The 20,153-nt window shown below is 42.6% G+C and overlaps 1 protein-coding gene across 3 annotated transcripts in view; it reads right to left on the minus strand.

Annotated features, from left to right (window-relative positions):
• Positions 1-20,153, minus strand: part of VPS45 (vacuolar protein sorting 45 homolog) — a 57,099-nt gene that overhangs the window by 28,215 nt on the left and 8,731 nt on the right. For all 3 annotated transcript variants that reach the window (XM_080916459.1, XM_080916461.1, XM_080916460.1), the window contains exons 4-13: positions 19,889-19,968; positions 18,890-18,958; positions 18,640-18,777; positions 17,969-18,079; positions 14,768-14,902; positions 14,324-14,437; positions 13,311-13,478; positions 5,076-5,234; positions 4,184-4,291; positions 2,581-2,702 (exon numbers count right to left, since the gene is read on the minus strand). In XM_080916459.1, coding sequence (XP_080772585.1) covers positions 2,581-2,702; positions 4,184-4,291; positions 5,076-5,234; positions 13,311-13,478; positions 14,324-14,437; positions 14,768-14,902; positions 17,969-18,079; positions 18,640-18,777; positions 18,890-18,958; positions 19,889-19,968 — 1,204 coding nt within the window. The remainder of the gene's footprint in view (positions 1-2,580; positions 2,703-4,183; positions 4,292-5,075; positions 5,235-13,310; positions 13,479-14,323; positions 14,438-14,767; positions 14,903-17,968; positions 18,080-18,639; positions 18,778-18,889; positions 18,959-19,888; positions 19,969-20,153) is intronic.

Here is a 20,153-nt window from a genome sequence, read left to right on the forward strand (position 1 = left end):
GACTCATAAGATGAGAGGGTTTGCTGATGTGCACTAACACACCCATCTGGCCCACCACAGCTTCCCTTTATCAATAAGCAGCTATTTTTTCATTCAGCAATTCTTGACTGTTTTAAAGCTAAACATTTTTAATGTATGTGTCTATAAAAGCATATACTATGTATATGTGGGTCCCCATAGAAGCCAGAAGACAGCATGGGCTCTCCTGGAGATAGAGCTGGAAATTGTTGTGAACCAATCAGTGAGTGCTGGGAACCTGGCCTTGGATCTTCTAAAAGAGCAGCATGTGTTCTAATGTGCATCTGGCAATTCTCCATGAAATCTATAAGCACATTAACACCTTAGCACATTAATCGCCAGCCTTAAGAACAAGGTTTTTCAACAGTTTCTCAAATAAAGTAATTTGAACTGCTTTTCATTTTTCTTATCAGTTCACATCTCTCAGTTTAAATTCATGGCCTTAGACACTTTATTCAAGTGACTGGACTGGACTCCCAGAATTTAACACCAGATGTTCAGCCATAGCAATCTAGTGTTATCCTTGGATTTAAAAAACAAATTCTACACCAAGTAACAGGGTTTTGTTTTGTTTTGTTTTGTTTTTTGTTTGTTTTTTTAGGGGCTCATAAAAAAAAACATAAGAGTGCACTCACCCATAAATCTCAAAACATTCTTTGAATTCCATTACATCTATACAATAAACTGCCAATGCTGTTAGATAATTACTGGTGGAAATAATAGGTGATTTATATCAACAGTAAAATTCTCACATTAAATTACCCAACTGACACCCTGTGTATGTTGGGCCCTTTAAATAATGACTTCTAAAAAACTAAGACTATAATTCTTAACTAGGTAGAATTTGCATATATTTAAATTTTAGGTTGGCTTTAAGTAACCTGGTCTGGACAAGTTGTTTTTATTAAAATTAAAATTAACTAACCACTGCATTTGTTCTAAGTAAAGAAAGTCATCCTTATCTCCTGGGGCACAAATGGCCTTTGCTAATCAGGCCTCTCAGCATGTGTGCTGACCACATTTGGCCAAGTCAAGGCCTCATCCAGACCAGTAATAACCTGCTCTGGCTGGCAGTCAGATAGCAAATCTATTTTGGGTATTAATGTTTGAAACGCCAAAAGACAGATGCCATAGACCCATAAGGAAAGTGATAAGATGCTAAAATACAGACTACAGGGAAGGGTCTGAGGCCTCTAAACACCTGTTTCTTTAATCCAAAGCAAGGAAATGATTCAGGCCTTGCAAGGGAGCTCATATGTAAGGCTGACACAAGCAAAACCAAAGACTCTTCAGCCTGAAATGAGAGAAGGTGGGGCAGCATCTCAGTGATGAGAAGGTCTTGACACCTGCTTTCTCAGTGACTGCAACTTATTATCATTACAGTTATTTATTTATTTGTGAATGGGGAGAGGAGAAGGAGAGAAGAGAGGAAGAGGGAGGGAGGGAGAGAGAAAGGGAGAGGGGGAGGGGAAGGGGGAGAGGGGCAGGGAGAGGGAGAAGGAGAGGGAGGAGAGGGAGAGGGAGAGGGAGAAGGAGAGGGAGGAGAGGGAGAGGAGAGGGACCTGGGCTGTCAGGCTTGGTGGTGAGCACCTTTACCTGCTGAGCACCTTTGCTGCCTCCTCTAGTTTTTGTTTTTTAAACCTATTTTTATTATTATGTAACAAAATAGAGAAAGTTGGTAGAGTAATAAGATTTATATGCTAGAAATAAAGAAATCTTCAGAGTTCAGAGAAAATTCTGATAACTCCTCTCAGAAAGAACATAAATTTAAATCTTCATTTAGTAAATGATTAGCTTCAGTCTTGAAGCTGGGGAAAGCCAAAGTCTTACACAGGTTGCTACAGCATCAAAAAACTGCTTTATGGGATGCATGCCTGTGCTGTGTGTTCTCAACAGTGGACATAGAAATATTTTATTCAGTCTAAGTGTGAACTTATTTTTTTAATATTCTCATTTCTGAGTACGGAGAATAAAGCTGGCGCCCCAAGCCTGGAGATAAGCACAGTGCCATTGAGCGATTTCCTCACCTCCTCTCACTTACAGCCCTCTTCCCCATATGTTTAAAACTGAGACAAGGTCTAAGCCATCTGGGCTTGTGGCCTAGAACTCAGTCAGATCCAGTGTCTCAGCCTCCACGGTACCTGGGAGTTCAGGCCTGCAATGCCAGACCAAGCCTGAACTTTGATAAGTAAGACCAACTTACTGGTTGATAAGTAAGACCAACTTTACATGGTTCAAACATGTAAACCATACTGTCTGTAGACCTGCAGTTTCTGTAGGTCCCAAGTCCACGTGTAAGTTAGAGTTCAGTTCACTTCTCACAGATTTACCAACCTGGAATCAAGCCGAGGCCAGGACCCCATTAAGCATGGAGTCAGCTGCAGAAGGTCAGATGTTTTTACAATTACAGGACTTCGGGACCCAGTTCTTAGCAGAACTCACTGCCCCTCCCTATATGGCAGGTCGTTTCTCTAAGGCCAAGATCTGGATGTCTTGAGCACTTCCAGTTTCTCTGGCTTGTTCTGCGATCTTAGTTTTTATTTCTCCTCTTTGTCACCTTACCTGTCTCTGAGTGTGCTGGGGCCTAAATAAGGATAGAGGTTTTCCTTAAGCCTTCCTCTGATGAGATGGTCCAGGGTCTCATGCAGGAAAGGCTGGTGCTGTGTATACACATTTTCCACTCCCTAAAATATGGAAATGGTTCTGATGTTATTTGGGGAAGCTAGCAATATAATAGTTAACGATACATCAGAAAAGGGATATACTCAATGGAAACCTTATGGGCTAGAATCAAATATGAATTGGATAGGAATCAAACAGAACCAAACAAGACACTTGTGTTTACTTGTGGGTACAGGTGCCCGTGTGTGCATGCATATGGATGTCGAGGTCAGTGCTGGGCATTTTCCTCAATGGCTCTTTCATTGTATTCTCTGAGATGGGCTCTTTTCTTGAACCCAGAGCTCACAGATTTGGCTAGACTGGCTGGCCAGAGAGCTTGAGGGGTCCCCTCCTCCTTCTCTACACACACTTCAGCACTGGAGATGCATACCACTGTATCTGGCTTTTATGTATTTGCTGAGGATCTAAACTCATATTTGAGCAGCAAACACTTCACCAAGTGAACCATCTCCCCAGTCTAGAATTTTAGAATATATAAAAACTATTTTAATTAGACAAAACTGTTCCAATCTTACAGAAGTACTAGTTTTTTTTTTTTTAAGTACTAAATTAAGGCTAGTTATTTTCAATATGGTTTCAATGAACTTTTCAAGGAATTAAAAAGTCTGGAATCTTTTATCTTGTCTGAATCGCATTATTTGTGAACCAAAAAGAAAGGACTGATAGAGGAGATGGGAAGCCAGAGAAGCAGAAAAGCACCAGGAGATGCATGAAAAGCTAAGGTGAAGCTGTAGAGAACAGGGTAGGGGCTAGAGAAGACTTCACTGCTGAGGTTCTCATCCCACAAACATGAGGGCCTTTAGAAGAATTTTCTACCAAGCAGAAAAGCTGGCCTGTAGAGCCCCAAGAAGGTACTAGAACTACCTGGTAAATGCCACAGGCATGCCTACAAGGAACTGCCCTGACTATGTTAATCTGTGTGGAGAGACCCATCTCAACTGTGGGAAGACTTCACTAGGAAGTGGAGAAAGTGAGCCACACTTATGCTGTCTTCTGACTGTGTGACTGACTTCCTAACACAACAGATGTTTGTGTTTTGTCTTTAATTTCCTTCACAGAGAAGTTTGTGGGATAGAGAGAGATGCAGCTCAGTTGGCAGTCTGTTTATCATGTACAGAACCTTGAATTCAGTTCCAAGCACAGTATAAACTTGCTGCAGTGGTGCACACCCAGCACCTGTGAGCTGGAGGTTTAGAAGTTCAAGGTCATCCTTGGCTACATAGTGAGTTTGAAACCAGCCCACTCTACACAGACTCCACAAAAACCAAACCAAGCAAACAAAAAGCAGAAAAACCACAAACCACACACACACACACACACACACACACTCCCTGCTCAGCCACATAGCCCAGTGCAGGCACACTGCAGCACAGAGGCAACGTTTCGAGAGCTTGTCTGCTGTGATGTCACTGGGTGGCCATGGCACTACGTGCAGAATATACTGTTAGGATCGTATCAGGTCATGCTCAGACGAAAGCTATACCTTCAGTCCTTTGAGAAACTGTTTGGTAATAGCCACAGCATCTTTGGGGCTGAAGAGGTCACTTCCTCTGACCCGTTTACCACCATATTCAACAACTGCAGACACAAGCTGTAAAAGAAAAAAAAAAAGAAGAAGAAGAAGAAACAACCTTTTACTGCTTAGGTATCAGGAAGCTCATTTCATAAAAAATAATGTTATGGGGCAATGAAGACACAAGAGGACGGAACTGTGCACCTTGTGTATAAATAGTATGAGTTATCTTTTGTTGGGGCTGAGACTATAACAGACTTGGCTCCTGGGGTTTGGGCTTACTATATAAATTTGGAATTGGGTTTTGTGCTATGCTGTGAGTATTCTTTTGAGCCAAGCAACTGCTGTTAGGGAGCTCAGCTGTGCTCCTTGTTAAAGAGTCCTCTCAGAGGACCTTCCTGACTGCTTGTGCCCCACCCCACCCCCAGATTATCCAGCTGCTCCTTAGCACCTGTTGTATACAATTCTGTCTTAATGGCAAATGGCATCAGAAAGGGGACAGAGTACACAGGGAGGGGAAACTAGAGAAGGAGAACACTATCTCTGTAGGATGGGGAGCACTTATCCCTTCTTGGTAAAGGCTTTCCAGGGGGAAGAACACCCACACCCCTCACTTATTCTCTGTCAGGAACCCCAACACACTGTGGTAGAACCATGCCTGGTTTTGTTGTTGGGATCATAGAAGGAGGGAATAGACATTGCCTAAATCTCCCCCGAGAAAGAATTTTAGCAACACAGTACATGGCAGTAATCCTAGCATCTGGGAGGCTCAGACAGGAGGACCAAGGGTGAGTTTCCCCAGGGTTACAGAGGGAGACTATACTATAGTAAAATACACATAGGCGCACACACATCAGGTTACCTTCCGGTACTTCTCAGCAACACCTTTATTCCTGAGATCCATTGTGAGTCCTGGCAGGCTGTTGCTGCTGTGGCGCTCGTAATGTAGAGCATAAAGCATCACCAGGCGAACTGCATCAAATTCTGTGACTTTTGGATTCTGCAGGAGTCTCTTCACATTCTGAAGAAAGACAGAACCAATATTAACACTTTCACTTGAGTGGTCTCCTGTGTAAGCTTATTGAGTGGTAGAGACACATCTCAGCTGACACACACATGCCAGCCTGTTTCAACTACAGAACAGCAACTGCTTCTTACTCAGTGGAAGAATTAAATAGGAACGATTCCCACTGTAATAACTCTAGGAAAAATGAATTCAGCAACCGTTTCTCTTGGCTTTGCTGAGTCATCTCCTTGGTGATGTAGGAGCGCAGACTACTTCCACTTCAGCTAATACAGAGCAAAGACATGACCAGTTTCCAGTTAAAGACGTCTTTTAGTGTTACTCAGCCCATGGTATCCAAAAAGACACAAGCTGGCAGACTTACACAGGCCAGACTTAATCCCCAAGAAACACCAGAGGTCACAAGTCTCCAGATGTCTGAGAGAAACAAGTGTATGTGATAGCATGTACTCTCTAAAATGGAGAACTTACAATCTAAGAGGCAGACGCTGGAGGCAAAGGGACAGAACCAGTCATTCTTAGACTCTCTCATGGGCCTTCCTACATGGCACATCTGAATTTATTATACAGCAGAGCACATGACTTAATTTAAGCCAAGAACACATTTTCGGCCCCAGAAGGCACCATGCCAGGCACTGTTGGGAAAACACTGATGTGTCTGAGTCAATTTCTGTCTTCAATGAGTTCATAGACTCATTCAGGGATGAAACAAACATAAGTCACTCTGGCATAAAGCATGTTGCTTCAAACTGCTTTTGCTTTGTAAGACTGAAGCATGTGAACATGTATCAGCTAACACTGAAGACATATTGGCTCATATGTCAAATTTCAGCATGGACAGGCTTCCATATGATAAAGAGGACACAGTGCCAAGGCGTCCACAAAAGAAGAGACAGCAATCCTACACAGAGGCCTTCTGCAAGAAGTCTATAGCTTTCTGACCTTGGGATCTAGCCCACTTCCCACCATGTACCTGGGCAAGGGCAAAGGTGCATAAGGAGGATACAAGGATATTTCATGGCAATCAAATAAAAGCAAAACAAAATACAAACCCCAAACTGACTGATGAAAACAACCTTAGCTTTCACTTATGGAAAAGTTATTCTCTATAAACAGCAAACATTTAAAAAACTTTAAAGCCTAAAGAAAACATTAATTCCAAGAATAAGGCTGCAGAAATGGGCACATTTCCTTCCATGTGCAAATGCTGGTGAGCAAACTGTGATGACATTACTTTATTTAATATTTTGGCTTTTTGTGACAGGGTCTCACTCTGTCATCCAGATTGGCCTGGCACTTCCTAGCACTTGCTATGTGGACTCGCGAGTTTCTCATGTATATGCCTTTAGGTGTTGGGATTCCAGGTGAGCAACCATATCTGGCTAGGACTGTTGTTATTATCTGTGCTCCAATTACAAAGTCAGACAGCGTTCTTTTTTTTTTTTTTTTTTTTTTAATAAGCTTGATTTTAAAGATCAGCTTAAAATCCTTTCCCCATAGCTTTTATCTGCACCCAGTACATGGTTTTGTAGGATGCAAGCTTTTCAGGAGCAATGCATAGTGCTATAAAAGCATTTTACCACCATCAAGAAATCCCAAGAGGCCAAAGGTAGTCACTGTGAGTGGCAGGAGTAGGGCAGAAGAGAAGCTTGTGGCTGCAGAGGAGTCAGGGAAGCCTTCATAAAGGAGGTGGCGAGTATGTGGGAAGCGATAAAGCTGAGCAGCTGGAGGCTGAGGCAGAGCTGTGAATAGTAGGGCATGAGAATCAGATGGAGATGGGACAAAGTCGAAAGACACTGGTCCTAGAGCAGAATAGTTAGGACCTGTGTAGTACTTTATAGCTTAACCTCAAAGACCTTAGTGCATCCCAAGGAAGCATGAGCCCCGAGAACCTGCTCTCCAGCACCTCTCAGCAGCCACGTCCAATGTGCAAGACTCCTCTGCACAGGCACAGGGACTAGGATTGCACAGGGGAAGCTCTTCTAGAAAGTTCTCTGAAAGGGATCACTATTGTTGTTAATGTTTATTATTATCCTTAAGGAATCAAAAAGGGAGAAAAAAATCACTCAGATATCACTTTCATAAGAATGTCCTTATTTCTTCTTTTGTGATAACTGTTTTTACAGAATAACCACAGAATACAGCCCACCGAGGACATCTCCTAAATGTCTAATATTTTCTATCACAATGAGAAGCCATTTCAGGGCATACTCTATCAGATGTGTACATGTCTGTGAGCTCTCTCTCCCTCCTCTTCCCTTCCTTTCTCTCTGCGTATACTCTCCCTGCCTCTTCTCAGCCAACCTGGGAAATTTAAAACTTTGTGAAACCTCATCTGGGGTCCCTGCTGCCACTCCTCTGCAGGTACAATGTCTGATTTCCTACCCTTGAAGTCACCACTCCCTTTCAACTGTAGTCTCTTACTTTCTGGCTACACCACCACTAGACTTTATGTAAGTCTGAAGTACTCATGTGACTGGGTGGCCATTAGTGTGGAAACAGACCGTTTCCGTTAGTACAGCATTATATTCATTAGTATGGGGACAGTGATGGGTTGTACCCTTCCTGTTCACTTCCTTTCCAACAGCCTCTCCTGTGTCCAGTCTTGTTGCTCTTTTCCTTAAGAGTTCACACTGGCAATGGACTCCTGGCTGGACTTGCTGTTCCCTCAGGAACTTGGCTCAGACCCTCCTTAAACTGTATCCTAACTCTGTACCTCCCTGGGCCTGTTGGGCGGCTGTTCTCTAGGAGAAGAAATACGTAGGTCCAAGCTGAGTTCCCACTTCTCTCTCAGCTATACCATCCTTGGGAAAGCAGGCCATCTTTGTCTGCCCTGATCCCATGGGATCCTTTTGACTTCATTTTGAACTTCTGTTCTTTTTGACTAATGGTGGCATAAGTCTCATGGAGATGAGATCTAACCAGTATGAACCAGAAAAGAGGGGTGCCTTAATGGTATACTTAATGGTTAGAAACATAACTGATCTGTGTGGTGAATGTTTGATTCTCAAGTCTTACCACTAAGATAAAAAAGGACTGTGAAGAGCAAAACCAGGAAACTGCTGTGCACTCATGAGGTCAGGATCGGGGAGATGGGCAGACAGATCTCTGTAAGTTCAAGGTCAGCCTGGACTGCATGGTCAGTGACACGGCTCAGTGGATAAACATGCTTGCCTCCAAGCTGGGTAATCTACATTTCACTCTAGAGCCCACATGGTAGAAGGGGAGAACCAAGTCCCACAAATTGTTCTGACACCCCTGCCCCCACAACACACACAGAGTAAACAAATAAATAAGGATGGGCTTTTTAAAACAAAACGAAAGAAAACAAAAACTCTTTGTATTCTGGTCTTCCATAGATACAATCCAGAAATAGGTAAAGCAAAGCTGACACACTGTTTTTGGAGGTCAAGTTTCAAAAAGGAGTTAATGCCTTTCAAAACATAAGGGAAAATGACTGTTTTCTGATATCTTAAGCATTTCTATTGTTTAAGGCTGATGGATGTCAGCCTATTTCTGTTTTTCTTTCTACTAGAACTTTGATACAGCAACAGTGCAGCAAAAATTCCTTGTGACATAAAACATCCAGCTATGGTACAAGTTAAGATGAACTCAGTGGCTCATGAGGACCCCCTTTCCCTGGAGTCCCTCCCCTGCTGCGCATACGCAGTGACTAACAACATAACCAACAGACTAGGACAGCAAGAGAGAGTTAGCAGACGCTGCAGCAAGCTGTTGGGATAAAACCACTCTCATCTTGCAGTCCAGGATCAAGTCCTGGAATGTTGGGATCTACCTGGAAAATGGTAGAAAGTAGGCAGGTCTGACCTCACTAACTGGTAATATAGCCACATCAGTGTTCAGGCTGGCCTCAAACTCAGTTTGTAGCTCAAGATGATCTTCCTGCCTCCATCTCTCATGTGCTTGGATTCCAGTACCACCAAGCATGGCTGCACAGCTGCAAGGATTACAACCTTGTACTCCAACACGTTCGAGGCCAAGAAAGGAGGAGTACTACAAGCTAAAGACTGGCCTGGGCTGTTAAGTGAGAACTTGTCTCAAAAACAAACAAAAAACCAAACATGGGCCAACAAGATGGTTTAGTAGGTAAAGGTGATTGCTGCCATGCCTGATGACCTGAATTTAATTCCCAGGACCTACATGGTGGGAGGAAAACAAACTGACACTGACCTGCACATGTGTATCATGGCGTGTGCACATACGCACACAATCAATAAATGTAAAAACACTAAAACAAGCAAAAATGAAAGAAAAAGTAAGTGTTACTAAGCATTGCTACACATACTGGCAATGGGCAGCCTATGTAATAAGTACTAGTATTTCTCAAATTTTAGAGACAAGAGTACTGGTGTTTAGAGCAGTTAACAATCGTTTCCAAACTCAAGTCACTAAAGGCTCAAGTGCTCTGAGGCTCCACATAGTTAAATAGCTGCTGAGTGCTTACTCCTGAAGAATATGTATCTCTATCACCCCGCAAAGTTCAGAGCTCTGGACACTGTGGAAGAAGGGGTGGGAAGAATGTAAAAACTAGGGTCTGACAAGGTGACTTATCAGGCAAAGGTACTTGTTGTATAGGCCTGGTAACCTGAGTTTGATCCCAAGGAGCCACGAAAAAGTAGGAAAGAACCAACTCCACAAACTTGTCCTCTTATTTCCACGTGCCTATTGTGTCATGTGCACCCACAAACACATCAGACACAGACACACACAGACAGTCAGACAGACACACATACACATGCCTAAAAACAGAATGTAAGCTAGAGGCAGGGAGTGTGCCATGAAACCCTGTCTTTTGGACACAATGTGGCTTCACTCATGAACTCACAGCAGCTGTGCTTGTTTGCACAAGACCTATTCAAGATGGAGCCCTTCGGCATGTCTTCTTGGATAGAGGGCTCTCAGGAGGCTTTACCCTTCCTTGGGAGTTATTGATAGTTAAGGGTTGCTGGAGGTTGGGGGTAGGGAGCCATTTTCTTCAGTTGTGTGGCTATTGTTAAGCTGCTCCAGTCCCAGTAAAGACCTCATGAGCTGCTCAGGTGGCTCACAGAAGCCAGCAAACCATGCCAAAGCCATGAAAGTGGGAGAGGACTTGCTTGGAAGAAGACAGGATTTGGGGAGGGGAGAGGAGGATGAAAGGGTAAAGAGGGAGCAAAACTCATTATATACCAGTATAAACTTGTCAAAGAATAAACAAATTATTAAGAAAATAAAATCAAAAGCCGTAAGACTGAAGGTTAGGATCCAAACAGTCTCTTAGATATATGGTTAAATGAGAAAACAAGATGCAGCTCTCTGTAGAGTGTGATACCACTTGAATTAAAAGAGATATACTCAGCATGTGGGAGGCAGCGGCAAGTGAATCTCTTTGAGTTCAAAGCCAGCTTGGCCTATATAGCAAGTTCCAGGTCAGCCATGGCTACATAGTGAGACCCTGTCTCAAACATAAAAGAGATGTGCACACACAGAGCTTAGGAAAACCTGTAAGGGTGCATGGCATTGTTAGCAGACTCAGGTTTTACTATACACTTCTCTCAACCTATACTTAACAATCTTCCTTAGAATTAAGAAACGTCAGTCTCAAGAACAGAATTCTTTGTAATTCAATACAAATACAGTAATATTGTACCATAAACAATATTAAAATGATGTTGAATCATATTATATAAATATACAGAGAACAGCATTATATGACTTTTAAAACATTGGAGTTTTCAGAAAATCTTGATGAATGTTTAAAACTTAAAAGACTTGTAGATGCCAATAAAGACTGTTGGACTAGAGCACCCATATGTGCTGCAACCATGTGATTCTACTGCATATAAAATGTCTTAGGGTGAGGAAACAACATTACCATACTATGTGTCACATCAAATCTTCATTGCAACATAGAAACCTGAGGTTGCTATTCCTGGCATATGGGCAAACTTTTCCCAAACTTCAGTGAAAAGGATATTCACCAAAGCTCAGGCAGTATGGTTCCAAAGCCTGGGCTGTGTTCAATGTTCCTAGATGGCCTTAATGACTTTGGTAGAGGAAGAGATGCTCAGTTTTGGAATATAGGCTCTATCAATGAGGGATGTGATTCTTATAAGTGGCTCAGCAATTACTACTTCCCAAATGACTTATTCTGAAATTATCTTTCTTCAATGGCATTTTGTACAGATGAGTCATTTTTGTTTTCTGTCATTTTGACAGAATCATCCGGGAATTTCTTAGGAACCCTGGAGTTACCTCTGATCTGTTCTTCCTGTCTCATTTGTGTGTGTCACTGCGTTTCCTCTGTTCCCCCTGACTCCCAGGCTTGGCTTAACTATCTATTACGGTCGCTGTAAGTCTACAAGCCTCCTGACATGTCTTTTCTCCTCTGATGCATTCTGAATAGACTGTGTCCTATAGTCCTGCATTGCAATGATTCTCATCTAAGACCCACACCAGCTCTCTGCCTAGCTCAGTGAGCAGACTCCTCCAACACAGATCTTAAGGAGATTCCTGTCTGCCAACTCAGTTTTTCCTCCTATTTCTCTTCTACACCCACTGTCGATGGGCCAAACTGTTTATTATTTCCTGCATACCAATGCGCCTTTGCTTTGTTGTTGTTCCTGACAGAAATCCTCCTCCTGATTCTAGTCATTCCTTGTGGCCCATCCTAACACAGCTTTCCCTGAGGGAAGCTTCCAAAGAACCTTGTCTATTTATGGTCAGAATCTCAGTTCTGACTTAAGTAATATCCAGAAACACTATGTGATGGTTTTCTAGTGTTTTCTTTTTATTGTCTGTTCAACCAGACTATATATTTCTTGAGGTCAGGGTCTGATTCTGTAACATTTAAGATCCTCTGGTAACTTCTATCACTTTAAAACTGAAGCTCAACCTCCTTTCAATAGCACAACCTGGTCGTTGTCTTCTTTCTCTCTTTCTACTGCAGGTGTGTGTGTGATAAGGAACTGAACCCAGGCCTTTGAGCATCCAGACAAGCCACTGAGCTATAGCCCCTGCCCTTTCGATCTTTCTAGTTTATCTAAAGTCCACTCCTTAGCTTGTATCTCCCATGTTTTCACAGCTCCATGCCTGTTTCTCCTTTGCCCTCCACTTGGTGTTTGTGCTCCTACTTACATGTCTGTGCAGAATTAGCTTTCACATCTTCTTCATCAGGAATCTGAAAGATCCCTGTTGAGGAAAACAGTTGTTCTTCCTCTGTATTTCCATGTGCTTTTATCAAGACCTTGACTACAGTACTTCCTCCATGAGATTACAGTTCCTTATAATTGTTTATGTGTACCTATGTACTTGCTAGTGGATGTACATGTATGTTCTGGAGTGTGTACACACGGATGCACCTCCACCCTCAGTGTTTTGAGACAGGGTCTCTCATTGAACTTAGTAACTGGCTAGACTGGCTGGCCATTAAGCCCCATGATCTCTCTCTCTGCTTCCTAGTACAGGGATTACAAGTGTATACCACCACACCCAGCTTTTCATGTGGGTGTTAGTGATCTGAGCTTAGACCCTCATGCTTGGACATTAATACTTTACCTTCTGAACCGTTGTACAACCCACAATATTTTAAAATTGCTTTCTTCCTTCTTACAGTGTGAACACACCGAGGGGAGGATGGCGTCTTATTCATCTCTGTTCCTCTCTATCCTCATAACGGCATTTATATGTAGCATGTTAGCAAGTTTGTGAAATGAAAGGCAAGTTCTAGTAACTAGTTCCTCTTTAGTGGTACTGGGAATTGAACATGGGGCTATGTCATCACCCATCTTTTATTTACTGTGAGACAGGGTCTCATTCACTAAGTTGCATATTCAGGTTTGACTTGTGATCCTCCAGCCTCAGCTCACAAGTGCTGAGATTATAGTGGGGATTGCCACACCTGCTTATATCCATCTTAAATGTGTTCCTAACTCCGTGGTGAGCTGAGTTCCATGTTAGCAAAGAAGGGTCACTTACCTTTACAGCTTCCTCTGCCCAGCACAGTGCCCACACACAGTAGGCACCCTCACACAGTAGATGGCCACACACAGTAGGCGCTCACGAAGTTGCACTGACCTGAAGAGCACTAGAATGGTCATTCTGACAGGCCAGCTCTTGCTCAACCTCTGAAACCTCCAGCAGATTTCGCTCACTGACCAGCCGAGACAGTTCTCCGACCACTGTCACATGCTTTGAGACAGTCCCAGACATCTTCTTGAACTGTGGATAATTTTCAACAAAGGCCTGCCATGGGAGAGACATTAATGGGAGATGCTGTTACGCTCTGACTAGGAATAGGCATGTGTGGAGAAGACTGTAAGCTGGGCATGATGCCACATGCTTTTGATCCTAGCAAGCCAGAGGCAGGTGCATCTCCGAGTTCAAGGCCAGCCTGGTCTACAAAGTGTCAGGATAGCCTGAGCTATCCAGAGAAACCTGCTCTCAAAAAAACAACAACAACAAAAAAAACCAAAACCCAACAAAACAAACAACAAACAAAACAAAACAAAAAACAAAAGGAAGAGAAAATCTGGCCCATATTCTTATTCTTTATAGAGGTCAGCCATAACTGAAAATGTGATTTATGATGGATGTGCCACCATGCTATTTATTAAAGAGAAAGCTCACAGAAAGTGTCTCAATAACAAAGGGCTTACAGTACTTGGGCTGAGGCACAGAACTGCCATGGGCTAGTCAGGTCTATATAGGTACAGTCTAGTCTATAGTAATAAACACTGTCAGAAACAAAGTACAACAGTGCAAACCAAACACAAACAAGAGCTAGCTGGGCATGATAACCCACATCTGGAATTCCAACACCTGGGAAGTAAAGGCAGGACTTCCCAAGCTTCAGGCTAGCATGAACCACACAGCAATTACCAGCCAGTCTTACGAAATCAAAAACAAGCAAAGAGTCATAATAGAAATTAGACCTGGAATATTGCAGAAGTTATGCCTACAACAACAGTCTAAAGTGTCATATGTAAAGAGTTATGGTAGAAATTAGAGCCGGAATACTGCAGAGACGATGCCTACATTAACAGTCTAAAGTGTCTGTCATCTGTCAGTCATCCACAAATGCGATGTACCTTCATGTCTGCTATGGATTCTAGCTTTTGCTGCTCTTTTGGTCTCTTCTTCTGGAAGTCTTCCATGAGATTCTTTATATTGCTACCAATCTCGGCAAAGTTCAGGTACATATTCTGTGAAAATGGAAGTCAGAAGTAAAGTTCAAAACTAGTCTGTTTTTTGGCTATCATTAAAGTGAAGAAGAATTTTGAATAGACTTGAAAGACGAATTCCATTTTAATTACCGAGCCTGGATATTAGCCAGGACACTAGAGATGAATACCATTACAAATTTTACAAAGAGCTACCGGAATGGAGTCAGTATCTATGTGATCCATGTCCAAGACTTTGCCACCCTGAGATACAGCCTAGCGCCAGGGGTCCCGCTGTCCTTTCCCACAAAGTCCGTTCTCACATAGTATTGACACTTTACATAAGAACAGCTGATAAATTAAGGCACCTACATTAGCATAGAATTCATCATTTTCCGCAGACAGGACCACCTCTCTTAAGTCTTTGCTGATCCCTGGCACTCTGGAAAGATCGATCCGGTTGTTGTTTATGCCCAGTAGCTCATGGACCATGGCCTGGTATGTCCACTAAAGAAGTAAAACAAAAACAATTGGCAAGTGACAAAACATGGAAATATCAAGTGTTCAGGAAACAAAGAGCGATGACATATTTAGTCAGTAGCCTGCTTCACACCAAGTCCCTCTATTTAGTTCGGACTTTTATTAAAACTTTGTTCTCTAGTAAGTATTAGGATTGCCACCTTAATTGCTTAAACACTCAAAAAGTCAAATACTTTTACACTTCACACCTTAGAGAAAATGCAACAAGATTAATACTCCTGGCAGAAAGAAAACGATTATAGCTATCATTAGCTCTGGTTTTGCCTGTGAATTACGAGTATATTTTTGGCTTCACAGCTAGGGCTATATTGGTAGTGCAGATACAAGCTGCACCAGTTCCTGCACGCTTCTGTGGGTCTCTGCCACTTGAGAAGTGGGTTCTTGCAGCTCTGAGCGGTGCTATATTTATCCTGAGAACACTAATATTATCAGAAAAACCCTTGTGAGTTAATCAAAAACACTAGCATAATCAGACACTTGCCTTGGATCCATTTTGTCTTATGTTTATAACTGAGTATGAGTTGTGAATGTTTGATTTACAGCCTTCAAAAATGTAAATTAGTTTGGTTAAAAACCAGAAAGGTGAAATGCCAAAAATTTGCCTTTTTCACCATTTATGGAGATGGTCTCCTTACAAAACAAAGTAGCTTTTAGCTAGTTATTACTACATCTAGAAAACAAATGCTAGAGATGTTTTACATACATTTACAATTAAGTTTATTAAGAAGTAATCTAAGGGGTCAGAGAGATGGCTCAGCCATCAAGAGCACTGGCTATTCTTTCGAGGACCAGGTTCTATCCCAAGCACCATGTGGCAGTTCACAACTGTCTGTAGCTCCATCCCAGGGATGCAGTGCCCTCTTCTGGTCTCCATGAGCACCAGGTACACTTGTGTTGTACAAACATACATTTAGATAAAGCACCCACATTTTTTTTTTTTTAAAGAAAGAATTTAAGATGTAATAAAGGAAAGTATTTTAAATTTTGTTTATTTGTGTATGTCTATGTATATGTGTGTGTATGTGTGTGTGTGTGTGTGTGTGTGTGTGTGTGCGCGCGCGCGCGCATGTGCATGCCACATGTGTATGGATGCCCTTGGAAGCCAAAAGAGGGCATCAGATCCTACTGGAACTGAACTTGGGTCCTCTGGAGGAGCAATCAGTACTCTTAACACTAAGCAGCTTCTAGCCCAAAAGACGGTGCTTTATTTCCTGAAAAATTTGTCAAAGAATTGGAAAGGTTTCTCAGTGATTAGGAACATTGGCTGCTTTTCCAAAGGACCTTCAGACCCCATCTCCCACATGGTAGTTTACAACTGCTTAGAAATCCAATTCTAGGGATCCAGTGCCTTTCTGGCCTCCAATGGCCATAGGCGTACAGGTGGTACAAAGACACATACACAGGCAAAACACCCAAACACATAAAAAAGAAAGAAGGGGGGTTCTGAACCGCTAGAACAAATTAAAACAACAAGCAACAACAGAAATACACATTTGCCAAGGGGATCCTGGGTAAGCCACTCCCTTGGGCATTTACAGTGAGTAGAGCCAATCGGACAGAGTCATCATGGTTTGTCCACAGAGCTTACTTTACAAGTAAAATCAGCTTTCTCCTCCTTTTAGGACACAAGGTTTCTTGTTTGTTTGTTTGTTTTGTTTTGTTTTGCTTTCTAGGACAAGAGACTCTTTTAACCGTTACATACAATACCTAGATCAGTACATGCAATTATAGGTTCTCAGTGTAATCTGTTTTTCTTTGGAACACAGAATTATAGATTACTTTTCTATTATTTTAAAAAATATTTTATTTTTAATCATTTAAGTTTGAATGTGGGTTTGTGCATGAGTATACTGCCTGCAAAGGCCAGGCAGGCTGTTGGATTCGTTGGAACAGGAATTAAAAGTGGCTGTGAGTTGCTCAGTGTGGGGCTGGGCCACAGAACAAGTCCTCTGCAGGATCAGTCAGTGCTCTTGTCCACTCAGCCATCTCCCCAGCTCTCTCTCCCTCCTTTGTCAGACTCTGCTGCCAAGTTCCTCTGGTGGAAGATGTTACCTGTTCTACAGAGGGGCTTCCCTTCCACAGTGACTTACCCTTGGCACTGCCACTGCTATCTACGGAGAGAAAGTGACACAGAGAAGACAGCTTTCCCTCTAAATCCAAAATCACCACACAGTGCAGAGCTACAGACAGGGAACAGCTTAACTTACAGAAGAATGGCATGAGGAGACACAGAATACCTCAGGAGTGGTACCCAAGACTGTCCAGACAACCAAAGATGCACTTTGGCAAGTGCAGCATGAGGCTTAAGGGACAAATTCTCCCCAACCCGAGGGAGAAAGTAAACTCTGTCTGCTGAAGTAGTCTTTAAAAAGTTGCTCTCTGGTGTCTGAGTGGTTTTGAGGGAGAAATGTTTTGATAGGTGACGTGGGGAAGAGAAGCATCCCAGACACCCCAGTGTTTAGGCAGCAGTCACACTGAAAGCACAACGGTGAGAAACTATGTGGAACCTCTGTAGCAGGAAGTTGCAGGCTTTATGTGAAGTGGGGTACACATCCTGAATGTGCTTGGGCGCCACAATCAGGGGACTGTTTTTAACCCAGTGGGTAAGTGGGAACAACAAAGGCTTTAGGCCGGGTACTGTAAGCCGAGAGTAGTAGTCATTAACAACCCTGGCTTTGTAGACTACACATTGAAGAAAAATCAAGAGAAAGAATTAAATGGATGCCTGTCTCACTGTTACTGCAAGAGATGGAGGTTAGACCAATGCTGGAGCAGTAAGGTCAGAAGGGAGACCCTGAGACGTGGAGCCCAGAGCTTAGAAGTGGCCTTGCTGAGAGGAAACAGGAGGAAAGAGGCGGAAGCCAGCACAGATGACTGGGGCTGGAGAGACAGGACACCAACACACCAGAGAACGTAAGGAAAACTATTGAAAGTGGGGGGGGGGGGTGATGGGGAGAGTGGGCGGGCTTTCCACGTTTGCGCTAAGGAGCCCACTCCTACCCATCCTTCTTTCTGCTGACAAAGGCTCTGCACCTGGTTGAGCAGTGGGGTGATGGCGTCATCGCAGCGATCCAGAATGAGAAGCAGTGGAGGAACCTCTGTCCGCCGGAATTCAAAGAGTTCGTACTCTTTACTTATCACTTGCTGAGGAAGAAAGAAGAGTGGTCTGGTTAAGCAGTTAGCTGCAAGTAGAGATGACAAGAATAGGAGGTGAAAAAAAACACATAGAGCAGTTTTCCCACCCCAGTGGGCCTCCTCACCAGCCTCCCGTAAAAGGATTCAAACCCTTCATAGAGTTTTGCAGCAAACTTTAAGAAGTCAGGACTTGCAACTCTACTTTACAAGTGATTCAGTTGGGCCCTAAAGTTAAATAGCTGTGAATATTTCTTAGGTTAAACCTATGGGCATTGGTGCTAATTTGCTCCTTCCTTTAATTATTTTGAATTATATACCCATACTTCTCTGCCAGTAAAACTAACACATCGCCTCTCTTGTTTCCTTCCTTCCTTCTTCCTCTCTTCTATTTATTTATTTCTTTTATCTATTTTGAGACAGGGTCTCACTGTGTAGCCATGTCTGGCCTGGAACTCAGAGATTTTCTTGCCAAGGCATGCACCCCCATGCTGGCATTTCAGGTATTCCTTAACTATTACAGGGAAATGACTAGCTGGAGGCTTTAGAGCCGAGAACAGGGAACACTATACCTTAACACATTCTCCCAGTCTCTTTGCAGCTTCTGATGAAAGCTGATAACGGATCATGGGGCACTTCTTCAGAGACAGAAGGAGAGCCGTCAGCCCTTGAGTCGTTCTGGATAGCTGGGCTGGATCCCAATTTCGACCCTTCATTAAAGACATAGCAAAAGAAAATACTTCACCTTTTTCTTGTAACTCATCGCTTGTTGAATTCATTTCCACTTGATTAACTTATTTTGAAAATCCTGGCCTTCCATACCTGACAGCAACCCAAAATATTGAGGGAAAACAAGTGTGGATTCACAGCAATGTAATCACCATAAAATTCCTGCAAATGAAAAGCATCAAGATTAGTCAGTCCGTGGGTTCCAGCTGTACTGAGTGCCATGGGCTCCCAATGGGGACATACAAGGTGAAAAGGCATGAGATGTCCAAATAATAAGTGAACAGCAACAGTCAGTATGGGGGAATTGAACTGACTCTAAATACAGCGATGATAAATGTTCCTTAAAAAAGCTGAAGCATACACACCAAAGTAAATTTTCAATCAGTAAAAAGTAAAACAATGCTGTGGGATGCACCAGATTATGTGCCAAGTGTATTCTTGAATAGGAGAATATGATTAAAATAAATCATTCTTTTTATATATTCCATCACCTAAAACATCTTTTTGAAAAACTCAAAACTACTTAATTTGTTGCCTATGAAGACAATACTTTTCATGTAAGTGATAAATATATCAAATATTTATGATAAATGTATTCAAGAAGACTGAACTATTCAAGAAGGAAAAATAACAGTAAACGTGTTAATGTTATGTATCATATAGCATATAGAATAAATGATTAGAAGTTTCTAAGTTTTACCTTAGTGACGTAGGCTGGTTATTAGTTCCCAAATGATCAAACAGAGCATGAGGAACCTTACTTAGCTTTCCATTCCTCTTCTCTCCCAATCGTGTAGTCTTACTAATGAGGGTGTTTAAAGTAGGGCTCAGGAACTCTCATGAACTAACAAGGAGCACACCGAACTCTTCCCTAACTGTGAAAATGTCCCCCAGCGACTCAGCCCCTCTGCTCCCTCCTGCTGATTCTATGACTTCTCTTCCAATCCAATTCAGAACTGCTCAAAACTTTCTAAATATAAGCCTAGTCTGCTGTTCACACATTGATTTTGTCTGACCAGACAGCACCTTCCTTGGTTTTAGACTAAAATCTTTTAACAGTGTCAAGGGATGCTCCAGGATCCACAGCTTTACCTGAACCTCAGCCACAACTTCCTGCTCGTCAGCTTCAGCCAATGACTTCACGTCACTCTTGCTGATCACATTACTGAAATCTGAAACAGAGACATCGCACTGGACTCAAACAGCATCAGTTTTGCTGCAATCAGACGTAACAGGCCAGCAGTAAAGCCCAAGTTTAGCACATAGTGTGGCACATGACAAAGCCATGTTCCTTCAGGCTGGAATGAGGAGCACAAATATGTTTAAATCCCCAAATTAATACTGTAAAAGACCGTCA

Source organism: Micromys minutus (genome assembly GCF_963924665.1).
Source record: "Micromys minutus genome assembly, chromosome: 4".
In the NCBI taxonomy this organism is placed as follows: Eukaryota; Metazoa; Chordata; class Mammalia; order Rodentia; family Muridae; genus Micromys; species Micromys minutus.